Source organism: Thunnus albacares, chromosome 16 (genome assembly GCF_914725855.1).
Source record: "Thunnus albacares chromosome 16, fThuAlb1.1, whole genome shotgun sequence".
NCBI classification, from domain to species: domain Eukaryota; kingdom Metazoa; phylum Chordata; class Actinopteri; order Scombriformes; family Scombridae; genus Thunnus; species Thunnus albacares.
Window position 1 is genome coordinate 15701684 of NC_058121.1, and position 20723 is coordinate 15722406.

Consider the following 20723-nt stretch of genomic DNA (forward strand, 5'->3'; position numbering starts at 1 on the left):
TTTCCATAGAGTGTGTTGATGATCGTGATGGAAGAAACGGTGTTGTCGTCTATGATGATAAAACATTCCCCATTTCTCTCCGACAAGTGAGGTTTCAACTAGCTAGTTTAAAGTGCACATTCAAAATAAAACTAAGAATCTGGTCTCATACCACGGATACATTTTCATGTAGTTTGTATTGTGTGTTTTTGCTCCTTGCTTGATCAGGATGCCATACAGGAGATTGCTTCTGGAGATGGACGAGGCCCTCAAAGGTTAATGTTATCTTATGGTCATTTGCACTACGCTTTGCATGTGTAATATTTGAATGTGTTACTTTATTGACTGTCTGGTCATCTGTTAATGCTACAAATTTACCTGATTTGTCTTTATGTTTAAATGCTGTACTAGTTCTGTGAGAGTTTTCCAACGTCCACGTTATGAAGTTGAGGACACTAACATGGAGCCGGGTCCTCCAGAGACTGCTGAGGAATCACATGCCAGGTAGAAAAAATAATTTAAATTTTGTTGATAGACATAATTCACAAAAGTGTTTTTTTCCTTAAAAGGAGGACAAAGGAGTTGGTGCCACTGTTTCTGTCTTCTGAATGCTGTGTGTAAAATCTTTCCACAAACCAAGCCAGCAAAAAGTCAGCCTACTATCACCTAAAGAATATATATCAAGAATTAAAGAATTTATGTCTCAGCAGGATTTGGAAAAACTTGTCCATGCATTTATCTTCAGTAGACTTGACTACTGTAATGTCCTCACAGGTCTCCCTAAAAAATTGATCAGACGGCTGCAGCTGATTCAGAATGCTACTGCTCGAGTCCTCACCAAGACCAAAGTGGATCACTTCACTCCAGTTCTCACATCTTTACACTGGCTTACTGTCTGTCAAAGAACTGATTTTAAAATACTACTGTTGGTTTATAAAGCACTGAATGGTTTAGGGCCAAAATACATTTCTGATCTGCTGCTACGTTATGAACCATCCATACTGTCATATGTAAGCGTCTTATATTTGTGATGTTGTTTTCTAATTTTGACACATATTCTTTTGTACATCACCTGTGACCCCACTGACTAAAGACTCTTACACAGACTCAAATGGTTTGAATGGAAATTTTACATTTTTTGATAAACCCCTGAGAATGTTACTCAAATTAAAGAGTATTTCTGAGGAAACCTTGTAATGTTTCTTTCGTTTTCTCCCTTCATGCTGTGCCTGTGTTTGACAAAACTGTTCCACTTGACTTTTTAAAAATAATTTGAATAATTTACATATATTTTTATTGTGCTTCTAATTAATTCCAGATGAAGTCGTTTTCCATGAGATAGATAGATAGATAGATAGACAGATTTCGACTACACTCTCAGCATATTGTTTCATTTTTTACATATTTATTTGATGTACTGATGTGTGTTCATGGAGAGGAGGGCAGCTGAGGCTCTGCAGTGCAGTGCAAGCTGCTCCATCATCAGTGACACCAGTTCTGCGATTTTGTGCTTGGAGGCAGCTGCATCAGGACGGTGTAAGAGGAGCCTCTATTAAATCTGTCTGTGATGGTCTCCATCTTCACTGTCTGCACTGGAGTCACACATAACTTCCTTGCTTGGTGAGTGACGTCTTCAGGTTTAGATGCAGACGCTATAAAAGAAGATGATTCCACTTAAACCTGCACTGAATAATACTTGTGATAACACACAATTCAGTCTTACGTTGAGGTTAACATTTTCTGAGTTGATGATTATTTTCTGGATTAATTGATTAATTTTTTCTGTCATAAAATGTCATTAAAAAAGCAAAAAATCCTGTTAGAATTTCCCCAAACCTAAGTTAACATATTCAAAAGTGTTGTTTTATTCAACTAAAAGTCCAAAATCCCAAAATATTAAGTTTAGTTTCATGACAAACACTTTTGTTCTGACAAAAAAATAATTTTTACTGGAAAAATTATTGAAATGATTCAATTGCTGATTTATTTCCTGATGAACGACTAATCAATTGTTTCAACTCTAGTTTACATTGTGGTTACATTCTTTGATCATTTGTGATGACCATGACTTCATGTTAAAAGTCTAAGTGATCTACTTTTCCCTCCATTGTCTGATGCATTATTGTAAACGTTAATAGAATTCAAACGTGTTTACTTTGACTAGAGTCTTTAAAGATAATGTGTGAAATCTTTGTATTTTGACTATCTGTGATCTAACCTGGTCAAATATGACCATGTGTCACATGTCATCTAGTTTCATCACATTTCCCCTGAAAACACACTGTGATCCACAGAAATATTGCCTTACCTTCAGTCCTGATGGGAGCTTTGCTCCTCTTCCTCTTTCTCTTTTTGCCCTACACAAAAACAAACACATCAGACTTTTCACTGAAGTCAGCTTCTGAACACAAGAATCTTTGACTGTGTTTCATCAGCTCTGGTGCAGTGATGTAAACATACGTGAGAAGAGGTTACATACATAGTTGTCATTTGATGACCAGTAGGGGTATTTCTGGGCATGGAGCTGCCGCTCTTTGTTGGCTTGATGGAAATACTTGGCCTTTTCCTTCTCTGACAGCGACTTCCACTGTGGACAGACGACAACACACTGTCAGCACACACACTTTCACACAACTACAGTATGGCTAGTGTACAAGCACAAACAAAGACATAAAACATGTTAACAGATGCATTAATATGCACACAGATTCAGAATGTAAACTCCACAGTGTATTTGTGTCATTAAATGATGAAAACTCTCTATTTGAATTGAATCTGCTCAATAAAGTATAACAACAGAAAACTACCTTTTACTAAACTGTGATGAAGTTTGTGTAACATGGAGTGTCTCAAACATACAGAGCACACACACTTACCCTCTTTCCCAGGATAATATTCACTTGTGCACTCTCTTTAATGTTCAACTCGGCCACAACATTTGGCCTCTGCTCCTTCATGTACAGCATGAAGGCATTTGGCGGCTTCTTTACATATGGTATTGTTGTGAAACTGTGAGAAAAAAAAGTATTTAGAATGAAACAATGATGTAAGCAGAATAATGCATCATTGTCTGTGCCGTATTGTACATTAAAACTAATTAAGACACTAATTATAATAATATTCATGCTGGCATCTTGGTAGACACATACAGTAACAGACACCTGCAATCAAAATATAGGTGATTGTGATTAAGTTAAGAGTCTGGTTTATTTATGGTCTTCAATCTGACCTCTGCCACAGATCATGAGCCAGTCACAAATAAGAAAAGTACATTTTGACCAAAACTGGCCAGAGCTCACTTACTGTAACATGGAGGTGTTCAGTGCAGGAGGAGCGGAGTCAGATGGAGCAACCTCGTACACTGTCACTCCATTCCTACATAGATAAAGAGACACAAAGATACATTTGATAATAGAAAGAGTGTGTTTGAAGATACTCACAGAAGCTCAATAGCTGTGTGCTCTTGTGTGTGTTTCTGTTTATGTGTGTGTCACTTACAGCATGCCAGCAGGACACAGGCTCTGGCCTACAGGGAGCCTCACCACTGGCGCGTTGTTATACTAGAAACACAAACATACAGAGGACAGATTAGCTGTAATGGTGTCAGAGTTTTCAATCTCTTTTAGTTACAATAACTGCTTCAATAAACTGCAGTAACATCTGTGGAGAGAAAACATCTGGACAATCTATGACACACAGGTAGATAATCATAATACGCCAGAGACTGAAAAGACAGCGTTGCTGAAACATAGTTTATTTTCCTAACAAATACATGCATCTAAGTTGCAAAACTACACTGCTTCAACTTTTATTTAATTTTATTTGTAAGTGCAGGACAAATAGATGGTTGTTCTGTACAGTTGTTCCAGCATTGATATCACTCTCCTATAGCAAGGTTAATAAACCTGCTGTCTTCTTCACTGTGTCTACAACCAAACAGTGAGGATGATTCAGAGTGTTTGTGGTTAATCAGGGTCTTACTGGGTGTGCAGGAGCAACAGGGTAATGTACAGGTGCTGCTGCCATTGTGGCGTCATGCACAGGAAACTGATTTGGCAGGTACTGTAAGGACAGAGGGAGGGTTACCCAAATATAATACACATATTCAAAATATAATTTCAAAGACCAACACTTATACTCCATGTATGTAAACACCCAATCTTTACTTTAACTGACACATAACCCATTTCTTTTCCCTCTGGAGAAGCCCCCTTCCTACTCAGAAATATTTAAAAATGTAAAAAAAAAAATAAAAAAAAATGTATGCCTCACCCAACCTTGTAGAATCCCCGCCCTGATCTAAACATAAGGTCCCAAATATGAATTAACAAACATGGAAAAGCATCAAAAACATAATTGACCTGTTCTCCTGTCCTGAGGAGACAGGTCAGTTAGTTGATTCATTGATCAGCTATTCAAGAGAAAATCAATTGGGTGCTCTGTTAAAAATGTGTGCCATTCCAGCCCCGTACTTGTAGGGATGTCCTGATGGACGGGAGGGTTTGTAAGTTACTGAATTTAGTAATGAATAGTTGCCATTCAGAAAAAAACAAATCTATTTTTCGAATTTAATGAAAAAAATGATATGCTCCAAGCTTTTGAGAAGTGGGAGACCCGAGAGATTTCAAACAAATTCTACAACATGCCTTAAGTGAACCTCAGTCACATAACAGCTTCACTGCACTGAATATTTTTGAATTATGACTAATTGGCAGTTATTAAGCTTATTGATCAGCAGAGCCTTACAGTACTGTCATATTACTCATTACATCCAACAGCACATAGGATAACAGAGTGGGCTTAGATTAAACTAAGCTTCTACCACCATTGATAAAATTCTTATGATAGAGATCCCTAACTTATGCTTAGTATCTTACCTGTTCCAGGTTATGCATGTTGTTTTGATTATACAGTGGTGGTTCTTGGTAAATGATGGGAGCAGGCTGTTTAACATTCAGTCCAGGAGCAGCCATCAATGGACTCGGTTGCTGATAGCTGAGTGGAGCTGCTCCCAGGGGGATGCACTCACGATATCCTGCTATAAGACTCTCCGCTGGTTGAAAGTGGGTATCAGATCTTTGCCCAGGAGGCCCGGGAGGAGGAGGAAGAGGAAGAGGAGGAGGAGGAAGAAGCAGTACAGAGTTGAATGTGTCCCTCAACGTATCAGTTATCATATCCTGGAGAGTGGAAATCAACTCTCCCCGCTGCATCCCCTCGACAGCACTGTCAAAATCTGCACTGTTCATCCCGTTTGCAGAAGTTTTGTGGGCTGTTTCCCAGAACCCACCCAAAAAAAAGAATGACTCTTCCTGAAGGTTGCTGGGCTTCTGTGACACACATTAATAGGAAGCTGGTTTTGAGACACTTTTATAGGGAGTAACATAAAAGCACCAGGCGCAAACTAGATTCCTTCACATTTCAGAGGGAAATACTGTACATTTTATTTTACTACATTTATCTTACTGCTATTACTTTGCAGATAAAGATTTTATGCAGTTAATTTAATGCATGATCAGCTTATGAAATATCATGTATTGTTAAAGATTGAACTACCCAACAACATATAAAGTAGTAGTAAAATTTCACCCCGACGTCATGCAACATTTAAATAAGGCTTACATGGTGATGAATCAATATTAATAAACCACTAATTATATTTGAATTTTAAGCAATTTTTCTGATAATACTTCTGCTCTTTAAGTAAAATGTTGAATTTGCTTGTAGTATTTTTACATTGTTGTAGTGTTACTTATACTAATAGGATGGGTTCAAAAGTTTTCAAGTCTGTCTTAAAACAAGAGTCAGATGCCCAAATGAAAATTGAAAGAGATTTGGCTTGCTGTAATCATTCCTCCTGCTAACACTGCTTACTGGAAGATCCCTTCTAAATGTGCTTTCAGTGTAAATGATGGAGGACAAAATCAACAGTCCTCCCTCTGTGCAAGAATGTATATAAAGTTGTTTAGAATTAGTTTAAAGTTTATTTGAAGCTCATATGAAGCTTCAAGTCAAGTCACGTGGATATCTTTCAACATTCAAGTGTTTTCAAGTGTCTTTTTGTTACTATCTTCTCACCCCGGCTCAACAGGGAAACACAAAGTGGGAATTTTATACTAAACAGACAAACTTAGATATTCACTTGATTTAACTCATTTGCCTGTTATTATTTCAGATAAACTTTGCACAAAACAAGGACAGTGGATTTCGTCTCCCATCACTTATATTATAAGTGCATTAGGAAGGGATCTCTTGATGGCCAGTATGAACAGGAGGAATGATTACAGCAAGAAAAAACTATTTCATTGTTCATTTGGGCACCTTTTTGGGATTATTGTTTTAAGACAGACTTAAAAGATTGTGAACCCGTCCTTCAAGTAAAGGATTTGAATACATCCTCCACCACTGTGCCAGGGGGCCTTGAGTGTTACTGTATTCAACCTCTAGCTTAACTGAGTTTCTTTTTGAGTTCAAATTGAAGAATTGTATTGTATTGACAACTAACAGACATTAAAGGAAATATTCATCCAATGATAGCTGTGTGTTTAGAGTCATCTCAATTAACCATAATGTTGTGTGTATTATATGTTATATTTAACTGGATTTGAAAACATCACATTCCAGCCAAAAAGCTATTTGAGTACTTACCTACTGACAGTTCAGTTAGCAAACTATCTTTGTATTCTCTTTGTGGACTTTTCCAGTTTCCCTTGAATGATTTGGTGATCACAATAAGTTGGTGAAAATACAACTACCTCTCCTGGTGAAATAGACCAACTGCTTAGAAATCACTCCTCTAGTGTCCCATTCTGTTAGAATGTCATGATGTACATTATGACTTCATGAATGAATTTCAATATTCTATTCCCTCTCCTATTTTGTCATATTATTGTCTATTTTCAATACATCTTCATCAATATGCAGTTTATACAGTTTATTTTTAATCATTACAATTATCAATGCCTTTATGCCTTCTCTGCCCACTGGAATACTCCTTATTTCAGTCCTATGCACTTGTAGAAGTGGCCCTCCCTGGTCAGAAAATGAAGAAAATTAGAGTGTTTACCCATATAGCAATGTAGAGTGTGTTAAAATGATGAAAAGTGACAATTATGATTTGTGCGGTTTTTCAGGGAAAAGGGAAAAACAAATACATTTTTAAAAACATTTTTGCACAAAAGGGAGACTGTAGATTTTGTCCCCAATTGCTTACATTGAAAGTGCATTATAAAGGGATCTCTTAATGGCCAGTATGAACAGGAGGAATGATTACAGCAAGAAAACCATGAGTCAATGTTCATTTGGGCACCTGACTGTTGTTTTAGGACAAACTTAAAAAAAATGTGAACTCATCCTTTAACATTACAGACATGAACCAACAAACAAGTAATTAGAATACTATGTGTATTTTCATCCAGATCTACAGTAGATACAGATGAAAGAATTCTTAACATTTTCTATTATTCAAAAACACATGAAGAATTTTGTCAGGTTTGTGCTCTGAGTATTAACTATTTTTTCTGCATTTTAGTCTGGTCACTCAGACCTGTAAATGCATTTTGTGTTAAGGAAAATCTATGTAAAATCTATTATCAGCTTGCTGTTACACTGTAGAAATACACAGCTGAAAGTATTGCCAAATACAGAAGCATACAGTGAAGTAAACTTTTATAGATATGTCAGACTCTAATGTGAGTAAATATAAAAAACACAGATGAAAACCACAAACACACAGATCGGTATTTTTGCTCAGTGCTATTGGGTGTGGATTGATTTATTGACACTAACCTTTTGTGAATAGTGAAAAATGTGCAGATGAAAAATGTGCACAAACATGCTGTTATTATAGAGTTGTCAGAAAGAATATCAGACACAAAGACATCCATCACAATACATTCCCGTCAATAGCATTTAATTAACAGGTTAAGAGCAGACATGCAACAACGGCAAAGATGGCTACATAAACTGTTGATGAGAAGACAGTTTTCTTAAGTTTGACGTTTAATTTTCAAGTCTACAAATTTACACATATTCACATATTTGTATAAAAATGTGACACCTCAAAGTATGGTCCAAATTTGATTCATAGACAACAAAAGACTCCTCACCAAACATGAAAACATGTGACTACATGTACTGTATGTTAAGTTCACCTCACACGTAATACAGTATTAAAGTGTCTCATAGGGTGTGGATTAAAGCAGAAATCTGTAACTAATCTCTATTAAAATATAAGTCGTTTTCAACATCATGGTTGAACAATGTTGGAAACTAAAATGAACACATTTACTGTGGTTGTACATGCTTTCTATGACAACATGAATTGTCAAAATTGGAGCGCTCACATTTGTAGTTTCACACAACTGTAAAAAAAAAAAAAAGAAGTGACCATTACCTACTATCTTGCTGGTCATTTATGTTTGTTTAATGTTGGTGTTGGTCATACCTGGATAGCCTAAATTCAAGAACCAATACTGTAACATTGTACTGCCTGGATAAGACAGCAATTTTCAAAAAAATTACAAACTGAAATTTTAAGAAACATGAAAACAAGGACAAGAAAAAATGATCAGTGCACTTTAATAAAATCAAACAACTTGAAGCAGCAGTTGCATAGAATAGAGCTACGTGAATCTCAATCCCCCTGTTATTCATTTCACTTGGCCGAGGTAAGAATTAAGGCCTCACAAAGTGATTAGAGGTTTTAAGAAACATTAAGGCAGGTGTGTTACATGCTACAGTGCATTCACAAATTAGGTGAGCGCTCACAGTTTTCTTTTTATTAAATGATTTGCAACAGTCCACTACACATGGACATACCGGGCTCTGCCTTCCTCAGCAGGAAAGTATATTGACCTCAACTCCACGCATCAATTATTTTGCATCATGTTGGAAGTCATGATTGTTTCAAATGACCCGTGCTGAAGATATTTGATAATTGAGGTCAATATAATCACTGATACCACAAACTTGGATTACACACAGTGCACTATTGGCAATCATTTAATAAAAATGTAAGATTTGTGAGTGTGTGCCTAATATGACAGGTCTTTTGCTCCTGGCTAGTGGCACCCACAAGGATTTCAAGAGATTGAATATAGAAGAAACGAGTAGAGCCAGTACCTGCCTTTGCTCTGCATAAGCTACAGTTCATACCTGCTTAAATATATTATCACATTATTTCCTTTAAAAAAAAGGAGCTCTGCACATAAAAATATCATTATCAATAACACTGAAAACAGTAAGACTCCACTGTACAAAAACAAAATGACTGTACCAAAACCCTTGGTTATATCAATCTCTGTAACAAAAATATACATTCAAAGCTCCCAACAAAGAAATGCATAACAGACACAAACACTTTGTTCATTGTGAGACAAACACTCGTACAAGAACCAAAGAACAGACAAACGATAATGGTGATGAAAAGTAAAAAAAGAAAGTCAGTAGCTGCAGCAGTAATCCGTTTGTGAGGCACATCTGTGGCAGCTGTGATTGGTGGATGGGATGTCCTGACTTTTGACCTTTTGGGGTCAGAAGTTACCATTTTACAGGATTTTACAGGTGGATGCGTCCCTGGCTGCGTCTGGTGTGCTGAGGAATCTGGAACAGAAGCGTCAAGTTAGCAGCACTGCAGACAACTTCAATGTTGCAAGCTCCGTTTTTTCAACAAGATAAACAAGATACAGGAGTGGGAAAAAAACACCTTGCAATGTAGACAACTATCTGGTCCTATTGTTCATCTCTTAGCTGCCTTATTTCACCTTGAATACTCATTTGGATAAAAAAGGTGGCTGCAATTAATTTGTCTTTGTTTTCTGATCCTAAGTTCAAGTGTAAAGTCAACACTAACAGCTTTCTTCAGTTGCACCATCTGCACTTACACTATAACTTAAAATCCAACTGAAATCATATATATAGTAATGCCTTGTTGCAGTCAAAAATAATACATACCTTTGGCATTTCTGGACTGCCAAATGGTGAGAGATCTAGTGAATTCTCTTTGTCAGAGGAATTGTTGTGGCGATGATGGGCGAATTTTCTCTTTAGTGCTTCAGCAATAAGAGCTGCTGGGTCATTAAGCAATGCTGCACCTTTACTGCGTCTCCTCCTGACTGGTGTGCCCCCAGGTGATCTAGGAAGAAAGTGAAAGGAAATGCAGTATTATTAGTAAGTAACAGTTGTTGTGCAAAGGTAACAGCAGAAAATAACACAAATGTACAGAGAGCAGGAGCATATTTAAGAGAACATTCTGATGTCAAATATAATATAAAAATATATAAACGAAATTCAAACCCATATTCTGTCAATCCTAACGCCTACCTCTCCACGGAGCGCAATTTAACTTGATTTAAGTCCTTGAGAACATCCAGCATCGAGGGGATCCCTTTAACTCCCGAACCCCCACCGGAGCCTGAGCCCTGGGGCTTGAGCTGACCCTTGTCAAGGTCTTTCTCATTCCTCCTGCGCTGTTGGATCAGCTCTAATACAGATAAAGTCTCAGTGGTGGAGCTAGGGCAGGGAGGAGGAGGAGGAGGAGGTGGGGGCGGTGGAGGTGGAGGAGCAGCACAGCGAGGCGTGGAGGTCAGAGCTGGCGGTGCGGCAGGCGACATCAGTGGCGTTCCTGCAGCGTTCTGGGACTCTGTCAGACCTATAAAGTGTTGAAAGAGGAAAAAAATAGGATGTCACCTTTACTTGTTTTGTGAAAAGAAGTTGAGACAAAGTAAAAATAACGTGTCACCCTCATCCTTGTACCTGAGGCTGGACCGACAGTAACAATCATTGCTATCTGAGCTCGTAGTTTGAGCAGCTCGCTCTCCAGCGCTGTGATTTTCTTCAGGGCGTCTGGATTGGCTGATTGTCTTACAGACCTGTCTCCTCCCTGGGCTTGACGCAGTGCTGGTCCTGGGTATCTCACCACATCCCGATTTACAGTCCTTCGCTTCTCTGGAGGTAAATGGTTCCTACGGAGACCATACATCAGTTTTCTGTGTATTTTACACTTTTGGGAAAAAAGTCCCAATTACTTATTAGAGAAAAAGACCTACTGGTTAATGTGCATTGTGTTTTAATAACATTACTAACATCTTGTATTTTCACACCTATACCAGCCAATACAAATATTTGTTTTTGTAGCTGTAGAATACGAATATTGGTGACCCAGCCAAGAAATAGTCTGGCATGTTTGTTTCATTGTAAACTTGTACTGGAAAAAAATGACTGATTATGTTTATATTGTGTCCATTTGTATTCTTACCTGGTCTTGGCAAAGCTGTCCCCCTCATCCTCAAACACCCACAGAACATCGGCGAATGAGGGGATGGCAGGCGTATCCACAGTAATGTCGACGTATCCATGGGGCCTACAGGTGAGCAGAGGGATCTGAGGGACATAAGGGCATACAAGTTATAAATAATAATAATGACATTAATCTATGATAAGATAAAACTTAAATATCCTGGATGGAACATATTATTCCAAGCACCTAATGACATGATTAAATGTAATTAAATAAGGTTACATCCTTTCTTTAAGCTATTATAAGCAAGTGTTTACACAAATTACACAAGAGTTGAATTTGGAAGACAAAAATAATGATGTCATGATGACAAACAAATCCAGCATATTCATTTATCTGTTTGCAGCAGCATGATTCTTACTGTTAATCTTCAGTCTGTTAGAAAACACTACTTGTAATGTACCTGAAAGTGAACACGTGGTGTCGGTGTCAGTGGGAGATTTGTCCCAATCATCCGCACGATGCTGCGATACTGACCGCACAGCTGACTGTCCCACACTGGAACCAGCTGCAAGCAAGACGACACATAAAAAAAACACAAATGAAGATGATGTCATAGACTAATACTCGTTTGCTACAACACCACAGCCCTCCATCTTTTGGAAACTGTCATCCTTACAAATTCACTCGGTCAGTGAAATTTTATAACAGTGACCTTATTGATGATTTCTCTTGGCACTCCTGGATATTCACGGATCTCAGTTTGTGAATCTGTGTAACAGATGTGTATTTGTGCACTCACCATGTCTGGAGGCACCCCGAAATACTCCAGCACGATGCGCAGCACATCCAGAACATCCTCTAATAAAGACATTTGAAGGGCTTTACCGGGTACCAGCTGACAACCGCAAAGCTCGTCTTTCTGATGACTGACTTGGTGAGAGGCCAACACAGAAAGAATGCCCTAAGTCACCTACATTACACCTGGAAGAAACAAACAAAAACAGAGCATACAACATTTAAGCTATAAATAATATGATGATATGATAATATGATTGATATGATTTTACAGATTAAGTTCAGTTTATTCATCATGAGGAGTGCTATTCAGGCAGTGAAAACAGTTTTATAATTTCCTCTATGTCTCTGTAGGAGCTTTCTGAAGTTTGAAAAAAAGTAACCCTGATGATGTCACCAGGTAGCACCCATTTCCCTGGGACATTTTCAGAGCTAAAAAGACAAATTTAAATAAAACTAAGCTGGATGTTATATTACAAAAGAAAATTCTACGAGCATCTGGAGTTTGTCACTGATCCAACTCTCAAGTGTCAACGGAAGGCATCACAAACTGAGGTAAGGTATGTTGTCTCCATCTGTACTGTTAGATTCTGACTCTGCTGCAAAATCGTATTGTTTCAGGATTACAGAGGATTTGTAGTGGTTTTGAACCTAAAAACCTGAGTACACCTCTGGTCATGGCAGTGCAGGAAGCCGCATTGGCACTGCAGTGTGTCTCCAAGCTGCATGGCTCATCAAAACTCAAATGAGCGTCGCCAGGAAACATATGGAGATAAAGTAGAAATATGTGTGTGCACTTACCTGGGACACGTTTTCTTGTTAAAACGTGAATAGGTAGCAATATTAATCCACAATCATCATCATTGCAACCACAAATATAAACGATAACTGCAAATAAACACCAACAATGAGCTTCCCTCCAGTCTCGGCTCACGCGTCCAGGCAGCAAGTGTAGTGTGAAGTCAAATAAAGCTGCACTAGCAAAACCTCCTCTGATTGGTTGTGTGCACAGCAGCCAATAGGATCGGGCGATCGTGCAGCGTCACCAACGGCCAGTCAACCAATTGCGTGTTACGAAACTTTTAGCACCAATTTTGTATTTGTCCACGAGCTGCTTCCCCTCCAGGGTAAGAAAACATCATGAAAATGATTGTTATTATACATTTATCGCACCTTCAGAGCACTTATGTCAACCTTATTTAGAGTAATTACCGCTTTATGTTCAAACGGTGCAACAAAACAAACGTAAACGTCTTTTCTTTTAAAAAGTTGGCCAGCTTCTGAAGTTAGCTTCTTTAGCTAGCCACAACGTCAACGCTCGCGCTACGACCCGACAGGCTTGAATTTAGTATGTTGATGTTGTTGGTAGCTTTAAAACAAACACTAGTTATCTTAACGTCACCTAAAAGTGTCCAGTTATAGAAGAATAGCAGTTCAACGCGCTCACAACAACGACACTAAAGTTAGCTTCTGATTCGGGGCTAAGGGAAACTTAAATAAGGATATTTAGTGGCTAATTATCTGTTTTTTCACCACTTATACTTATGAAAAGGAGTTAGACATCGAAGCAAAAGCCTTCACGCTGTTTAAACCCACTTTCAGATTTGTAAAACCTTTGTTTTGTTTATGAAAACTGGAAAAAAAAGGGCGATTTCACTGATATTTCTCCATCCAGACCACATTGGACCAGGTCTAGATAAAAAAAACACTCCACTTAAACCTGTCAAATCTGGACTACATTCCCAAGGAGACAGAAGAGACTCATTAAAACAGTTTCAGATTTGTGAAACCTTTATTCTGTTTGTGAAAACACACAAAAAAGGGCGATTTCACTGCTTTTTTCCTATTCAGATCACATTAGACCAGGTACAGATCAAAAACCACTAGCCTATACCTACACTTGTCAAATCTGGACTACATTATTATTATTATTATTATTGTTAAGATTTGACATGTCTAAGTAAAGTGGTTTTTGAGCTATCTGGACCTGGTCTCATGTCGTCTGGATGGGGAAATATCTGTGAAATTGCCCTTTATTCAGTTAAGCAAAATAAAGGTTTCTCAAATCTGAAAATAGGTTTAGCATTAAGGCTTTTTCTATGATGTCTAACACCTTACCATAAGTGTAAGTGGTGAAAAAATGGAGAACCAGCAGCTAAATATCCTTTGTTTCCCTAATTCCCCTTAACCCTGAATCAGAAGCCAACTTCAGCGTCGTCTCAGAACACACATTTTGTCCACAATAACTTTAATGTTAAAAATGGTTAAACTAGCAAACACTAACTAAATAACTGCCACTTGCAGTTTCAGGTCTGGTAAGGTTAGTGAAGATGATGGACGCACTGTCAGTGGTGAGTCAGCTGCGGGACCTCGCCTCTGAGCCGCAGAACCGAGACGTGATAGTCCAGGATGAAGGTTGCCTACCAGGGCTGGTTCTTTTCCTGGACCACAAGGACCCAGAGGTGCTGTTTGCAACTCTGCAGGTGAGTTAAAGAGTTTCTGGACTGGTGCGGTGGTGAACTGAATAGTGAGTAGCTATTAATGACCATGCCATGTTTAGCATGTTAATCAATTTACTACAAATTAAAGATCTTTAATTTGATTTGCACTATAACTGCACTATGATGTTAGTGTGAAATGAACTTGCAGAGACTTTAAACACTGTTGTGATGTGTAATCCTAGTTTTCTTCCTTATTTTTTATAGTTGAACAATAGTCATTAAAATTAAAATAGAATACACTGTAGCCACTTATTCATCATGTCTGATATATGTTTGTAGTATTTGTTTTGCTATTTGGTTAAATGTTGTGTTTTATTATATGCAAACAGTGTAAGCCTTGGGATGCTAGACACATTTCATATAAATGATCTGATTTTAAAGTGAAATCAATTCAAAAATAATAAAAAACACAAAACTATATTAGATCAGAATCAAATATACATACGAATGCTGCAAATAAAACATTACAGTTGCTTTTGTAAATACCTGCCAACATATACACACATAAGAATATCTGTGATAGTGATAATTTTCTTTACTTTTGACAAAAATATGTTGACATGGAAATGTGGATGGAATCTTGAGTTATTTAGAAACTTTTGGGTCTTATATTAAAGTTGCTGGGAATCTCCAACATTCAAGACTTGAGAGAGTGCTGCTGAACAGCCATGTTTTTATTCCAAAAAGAATCAAAGTAACAATAACATCAATAGTTTAACTGTGATTGATAACATACCTGTACATCAAGCAGGTTTCAGATCTCTGCAAATTGATTTACACAACTTACTGAAATAAATATAAAGCAGTTGCTAAATAAAGGTAATGAAAACATGTTTTTTAAAAAAATACTTGCTGGCTACTACTTACATTATTGCAAACTATACACAGTGTGCAGTAAATGGGTGAAAGCATGCAAAACACTGTGCTTCTTTAATAACAGAGAGTTGAGAAAATAATGATAATTTATAAGTTAGGGTCTATTATTTTATTCCATGTGTTTTACCTATTATTTAATAGGTAAGAACAAGCTGAGATGCTTGATGTAATGTGTATATAATAATCCTTTTTCTGTCTTCCTTTATCCTCAGACTCTGCGCTACTTGGCTGAGTTGCCCCCCAACATCCCCATCATGAAGAATGAACTGGGTATGATGGTGAGCTTGGAGAGTCTAATGGCGAGGTGAAGATATATTTTCACATTATCTTGGTGGTTCTTACAAGTTGATGTGCATGGGTTTTCCTGAACTGGTATTTTTATGTGGTTGTATTTTTCCATACAGGCAGGGCGTGTCTGTTGATATCACAGCCTTGGCGCAGGAGGTGTATGACATTTTGTGTGCACCTGCTAATCCTGTACGCCGCACACCTGAGACCCAGAGGAGAAAGAAATCACAGTTCTTTATTAACTCGTCCAACAAGAAGGCCAAGTCTGTCACTCTGCACATCCAGGGGCTGGACAGTTCTGTGAGTAGGCTGACTGACACACACACACACCTATGCATGATTTTATTATTGCCAACAATTGTAAAATTGCTGTTATTGCCAGTAAGGTAATTTGTGCAATCTTTCTTTTATCAAGGACCAGCGAGGCTTGTGTGAGGAGGCTCTTCTGAAGGTCAAGGGAGTGATCAGCTTCACTTTCCAGATGGCCTCCAAGAGATGCACCGTCCGCATTCGTTCAGATCTACCCACTGAGGTAAATGCACAAAGAAAAACCTGAACTATCAGTGTCTGCCTGGGAAACAACTGGTTTGTAGAAAAGTTATTGTGTATTTCATTGTCAAAGTCACTGAGATACACGTCTGTCCATTTTTGCAGAGTCTGGCATCGGCCATCGCTGCCACCAAGGTGTTGTCAGCCCAGCAGGTGGTGAAGAATGAGGCAGGAGAAGAGGTGGGTAGTGGACTTGGAGCACACATTTTGACTTGACTCTTGACTGAAAAGAGGAAAATAACTCGAGAACTGTGGAGAGAGTTCACACTGAATTCTAACTTCTCTTCTCTCAAACTGTTTTCTTCAGGTTTTTATCCCTCTTAGCTCATCTGGAGTAGAGGTGCAGCAAAACACAGCTATACCAGACTACCTCCCAGAGGAAGAGGAAAACCAAGAGAGTGAGGTTGACCGCGCAATTTCCCGCACCACAGCCAAGGATGATTCTAACGGAAGCTGGCTCAGTTCTGCCGCCAGTTTCCTCACCAAGACCTTCTACTGGTGAAACTGGTGAAACTGGAGCTCTGTTATTCCCTGCGACGCCGAGTGGTGCTAAAAGACTCCTCCCTACTGCTGTGTATGTTACTGGAGTGGACATTACTGGCTGGTAGCTCACCAGTCACGGTCAGAATTTCACCAGCTTGTCATCAATTTCTGTGAATAATTACAAATTATCAACATGTGCAAAAGCACTTCTGATTTTGAGATTTCAATGTATTCTACTTTGATCAGAACTGGAGGCCACACACTTGAAAAACATATTCTTGACCTGTGTAATGCTGTTTTTCATCCACTATTATTATGAAATGTATATATTTCCTTCAAATCAGTTTCCTTTCCAACTTCTCAAACTGTCAATTTTCTCCCTACATGTAAAAAGATTTTTAAGTTTCTCCTCTTCTCTATAGTATGTCTGTATTTCTGTTCTGTTTGTTGGAAGTGTTCGTTCTAAAAAAAAAAATGTACAAAATATTTATTGTGCATTGTGTTTTTATGGGTTGTTTCTCCACTATTTGGAAACAAAAAGTAGGAAATCATTGCAAGACCAAACAGCAGATAGGTAATCAATTCAAAACATTTTATTTACTTGCCAAACAGTACAGCTGGTATATTTGTACAAAGATTTCAGTTTGACAGTGGTTCAAACAGCTCATCCTACAGCCCTTTTTCCTGTGAAGTAAAGGGCTTGTTTAGTTTTCAAAGCTTTGTGGTCAGTCTTAGTAAAATATATCAACTTTTATACATAATTTATAGGATATCTATGTATAATGTACTTTACAAGTAATAATGCTTCAGTTAAAGCAATTTATTTGCAAGCTAAGTCAAGTTATCGTGTTGATAACAGCATGCTATGTATTACTGGCAAAAACCAGTACTACATATCCAAGACATGGATAATCTTTCTTAAGTTTCCTTCCATTTTGGTGGTACTGCAAGATATGAACAAAAAGGAAATGAAGTGCAAAAGTTTGAGAACCAAATGCTGGACAGCAGCATTATTGGGCGTTGTGGGAGAATGAATGAGGTCACATGAGGGGGTAATGGTCAGGTTCCTGTGTTTTCCTGTATTCCCCCTCTTTTGTCTTAATGAAAAGCTGTATGAAGGACAGTTTGACATTATAGCTCTTACATGATGACATAACTGACAATAACATTTTATCATGAGCGTTCATACATGAACATAAATAAAGAAAAGGAAGCCACTGGAGAATTTGGGCACCTGGCCAGAATGTCAACGCTCATGCTGGGAATATATATTCTCATTTCAGTAAGAATGAATACAGACAAATCCTGGCATCACCTCACTTTTCTTTCTATGACGTGGTAAGGCAAAGGAACATCACAATTAGCAGCATTTATTCTTAAATCCTTAATCAAAAAAAAAAAAAAGATCAAATGAATCAGGATATATTTTAAATTTAACATCACCAGTAAATTATTTTAATTCATTTCGTACTTTCTTGGCCAAAACAAAAGGTCAACCTCCAAACACAAGGTAGCTATGCTACGGCGAGGTCCTCCGACACGCTGCTCACAGGCTCAGTGAGACAGTGTGACGGGATGCAGCTTCGACAGGGTTAAACGTAAATGGTAAACAAGTGAATAAGAAAGGGCAGGACCTCAAGTCAAAGTAAAGATTTTTTTTTTTTCACAATTTGAACAGAAATTGGGAACAGAATGAAGACAAAATAAAGAATCACATTTTTATCTGTACAGCAATTAAATAAAACTAAACAAATAATCAGTAGTTTACACCCTAATTCTCAGTTTTCTGAGAGAACAGTATTTTCATTTGGTCATTAATTAACTTAAACATCATAACTCCAACCCGCTGCCTCACCCCAATAACAACCTCTAGCTTTAAACACTGTAGACTCAGCAAAAAATATATTACATCACATGAAACTTTCCAATGTCAATACAACTTCATGGACTGATATCATTCATATACCCCATCTATTCTGCAACATTTCAATAGAAAATGTTGAAACATTAGAATTATGAAGTTCCAGTCAAAAACCTATAATTCTAAGCTTGTTGTGCAAGTTCCAGTTATAACGTCACATTGCTGATTTTGTCAATCTGACTACCTTCTACAGCAAGAAAAAAAAAGAAACTATTCAAGTATCATGATTAAAGACTTTACAGCTGATCTCAGTTTACATTATTATTAGTCTCTCATTCATACTCACACAAACACACACACACACACACACACACACACACACACACACACACACACACACACACACACACAAAGAGTCACAAGATGGAATAAGGTGTTCAATGCCCTCCTGTGATTTCAGGACATTCAATTGAGAATCAGGGGTAGTTGGGGTGCAGAGCAGAACAGCTGTACACAGAACATTATGACCAAGTGGTCAGAGACAGAGAGACGATCTGTTCCCCAGGGGAGTTCACTGAGGGGAAAGTAACTTCTCTCTGAGGATGCTAGAGGGAGATCTTTGGAGACGCCATCTTTGGGAAATGGCTTACGGTGCTCATCTGTCAGCAGGGGGACGCAGGAGGGTGAGAAAGTAAAACCTCTGGAAGGGTGTCTATGATGCTGTGAGTCCTTCCTTTGTCCAACAGCTCTGTGTTTCACCTCTCTCTGACCGTGTCTCTCTTCCTGGCGCTCTGTGTGTGGATCATTTCCTCCTAACAGGGCATCAGGCAACATCTAAAGATCAAGGACATAAATTAAACAGAGAAGGATATCAGTTTCAGTGCTGAGCAGTAGTACAGTAGTAACCGAAATCTGTTAGAGCTAAAGCTAGTTAGTCCTGTTTATTACCCTGAGATGATTTGACTACCAGCAAATGTTTATGATGTGTACATAATATTGAACACTGTCTAGTATTTTAAGTTACTCTGGCATCTGCCAAAAGTCATAAATGTAAATTAAGCCAACTGCCTGTTTCAGCTGACAATGAGGGTGCAGTGTGTTGAGAGGTAAGAAGAAGAAGAAAGGAAGGATAGAGAGCAAAAAGAGACATGAGGATGAAATTAAAGTAAAGCTTCACACTATGAGAAAACAGGCAATGTGTGATTAACTTAATATAAATGTTGTTTAGTCGTACGTTTGTGTAGCAGTACCGACTTTATTACATCAGATCTAGTCTGCAAGATGATCAAACCAAGAGCTAACTGTCAATAACGTGAGGAAAGAACAGGGTGTAAGAAGACAAATAAAAGAGGGGGTCAGGGGCAAAGCAGAAAGAAGATGTTTGTTGACCTGGTCCCTGCTGGGCTGATATATCTTCTACTCCGCTCAGAGGCTTTAGGAGACCGTTCTCCCTAAAGGCTACGACAGGAACTCTCTCCTCCTCTTCCTCCTCCTCCTCCTGCTGCTGCTGCTGCTGATGCTGCTGCTCCTGTCCTTCAGGTGGAGACAACCTGGAATCTGAAGGCAGTACAATCACCTCTTCAAACTCCCCGTTTTCACTGAGAAATGAGGAGACACAGGTGGAACAGAGGATTGGAGGATGACGGTGTCGAAAAAATGAATAATAAAGAACATTAAACAAATGAGAATACATTCAAAATCTAATGAAAAAGAATGCAATGAAGTCACAGAAACAGGATTATACCACTGTGTTTTGTATTATGTTCCCCTCTTTTTGTATGAACTAATATATTTGCTGTGCTTCTAGTTTACAGCTCTACCTCTGGTCAGGATGGCTCAGTGCTGCGGTGCTGGGGTTTGGGTTGGGGTCAGGTTGGCGACCGTTGCTATGGTGTGTCGGTGAAACAGTCACTGCAGATGGACCAGGAGAGGCAGGGGCCACTGATGATGAGAGGACAACGAACACAGCCATCAGAGACAGCGACAGTTCCAACAATTACAGATTATTTATATTTATATATTTATATAGGTACAACAGCAGGGTAACACAGAAGTCATAATTCTTTCATTTATGGTGAGTGAAGTTACCCGCATTGTCCCCGTTCCTATTAGGATTCACTTTCTAGAGATGGGACAGAAGAAAAAGAGAATG

The 20723-nt window shown here is 38.3% G+C and overlaps 4 protein-coding genes and 1 long non-coding RNA gene across 5 annotated transcripts in view; 2 read left to right on the plus strand and 3 right to left on the minus strand.

Annotated features, from left to right (window-relative positions):
• LOC122999975 lies at positions 1-617 on the plus strand. Its single transcript, XR_006407863.1, has 3 exons — positions 1-86; positions 208-254; positions 391-617. It is a non-coding gene; the product is annotated as an uncharacterized LOC122999975 (long non-coding RNA).
• Positions 618-1374: 757 nt separating this feature from the next.
• LOC122999974 (transcription factor 7-like 1) lies at positions 1375-6762 on the minus strand. Its single transcript, XM_044377382.1, has 9 exons — positions 6625-6762; positions 4857-5306; positions 3961-4041; positions 3478-3539; positions 3283-3354; positions 2856-2988; positions 2459-2566; positions 2288-2336; positions 1375-1631 (listed from the first exon to the last, which is right to left on the minus strand). The coding sequence occupies exons 2-9, from the start codon at positions 5223-5225 to the stop codon at positions 1462-1464; spliced, it is 1044 nt and encodes a 347-aa protein (XP_044233317.1). The 5' UTR covers positions 5226-5306; positions 6625-6762; the 3' UTR covers positions 1375-1461.
• A 1778-nt stretch (positions 6763-8540) lies between these two features.
• mtfr2 (mitochondrial fission regulator 2) lies at positions 8541-12955 on the minus strand. Its single transcript, XM_044376597.1, has 8 exons — positions 12815-12955; positions 12018-12199; positions 11679-11783; positions 11234-11358; positions 10732-10940; positions 10300-10627; positions 9931-10111; positions 8541-9579 (listed from the first exon to the last, which is right to left on the minus strand). Exons 2-8 carry the CDS (start codon positions 12087-12089, stop codon positions 9535-9537), a joined length of 1065 nt encoding a protein of 354 aa, XP_044232532.1. The 5' UTR covers positions 12090-12199; positions 12815-12955; the 3' UTR covers positions 8541-9534.
• An 81-nt stretch (positions 12956-13036) lies between these two features.
• Positions 13037-18398, plus strand: armc1l (armadillo repeat containing 1, like). Its single transcript, XM_044376598.1, has 7 exons — positions 13037-13140; positions 14318-14496; positions 15603-15694; positions 15795-15978; positions 16094-16210; positions 16333-16407; positions 16535-18398. Exons 2-7 carry the CDS (start codon positions 14344-14346, stop codon positions 16727-16729), a joined length of 816 nt encoding a protein of 271 aa, XP_044232533.1. The 5' UTR covers positions 13037-13140; positions 14318-14343; the 3' UTR covers positions 16730-18398.
• The window catches only part of map7b (microtubule-associated protein 7b), a 29675-nt gene continuing 26233 nt past the window's right edge, over positions 17282-20723 (minus strand). The window contains exons 18-21 of the mRNA XM_044376596.1: positions 20660-20693; positions 20392-20512; positions 19961-20169; positions 17282-19405 (exon numbers count right to left, since the gene is read on the minus strand). Coding sequence (XP_044232531.1) covers positions 19395-19405; positions 19961-20169; positions 20392-20512; positions 20660-20693 — 375 coding nt within the window. The 3' untranslated portion in view covers positions 17282-19394. The remainder of the gene's footprint in view (positions 19406-19960; positions 20170-20391; positions 20513-20659; positions 20694-20723) is intronic.

Coding starts and splice junctions, on each gene's coding strand:
- mtfr2 (XM_044376597.1), bottom strand. CDS start 12,089: ATGTCTTTATTAGAGGATGTTCTGGATGTGCTGCGCATCGTGCTGGAG. Junction 11,359..11,678: donor CACCACGTGTTCACTTTCAG/GTACATTACAAG, acceptor TATGTCCCTCAG/ATCCCTCTGCTCACCTGTAG. Junction 9,580..9,930: donor GCAGTCCAGAAATGCCAAAG/GTATGTATTATT, acceptor CTTCTGTTCCAG/ATTCCTCAGCACACCAGACG.
- LOC122999974 (XM_044377382.1), bottom strand. CDS start 5,225: ATGAACAGTGCAGATTTTGACAGTGCTGTCGAGGGGATGCAGCGGGGA. Junction 4,042..4,856: donor ACATGCATAACCTGGAACAG/GTAAGATACTAA, acceptor CTGTCCTTACAG/TACCTGCCAAATCAGTTTCC. Junction 2,337..2,458: donor GGTCATCAAATGACAACTAT/GTATGTAACCTC, acceptor GTTTTTGTGTAG/GGCAAAAAGAGAAAGAGGAA.
- armc1l (XM_044376598.1), top strand. CDS start 14,344: ATGATGGACGCACTGTCAGTGGTGAGTCAGCTGCGGGACCTCGCCTCT. Junction 15,979..16,093: donor TCCAGGGGCTGGACAGTTCT/GTGAGTAGGCTG, acceptor TCTTTTATCAAG/GACCAGCGAGGCTTGTGTGA. Junction 16,211..16,332: donor GTTCAGATCTACCCACTGAG/GTAAATGCACAA, acceptor CCATTTTTGCAG/AGTCTGGCATCGGCCATCGC.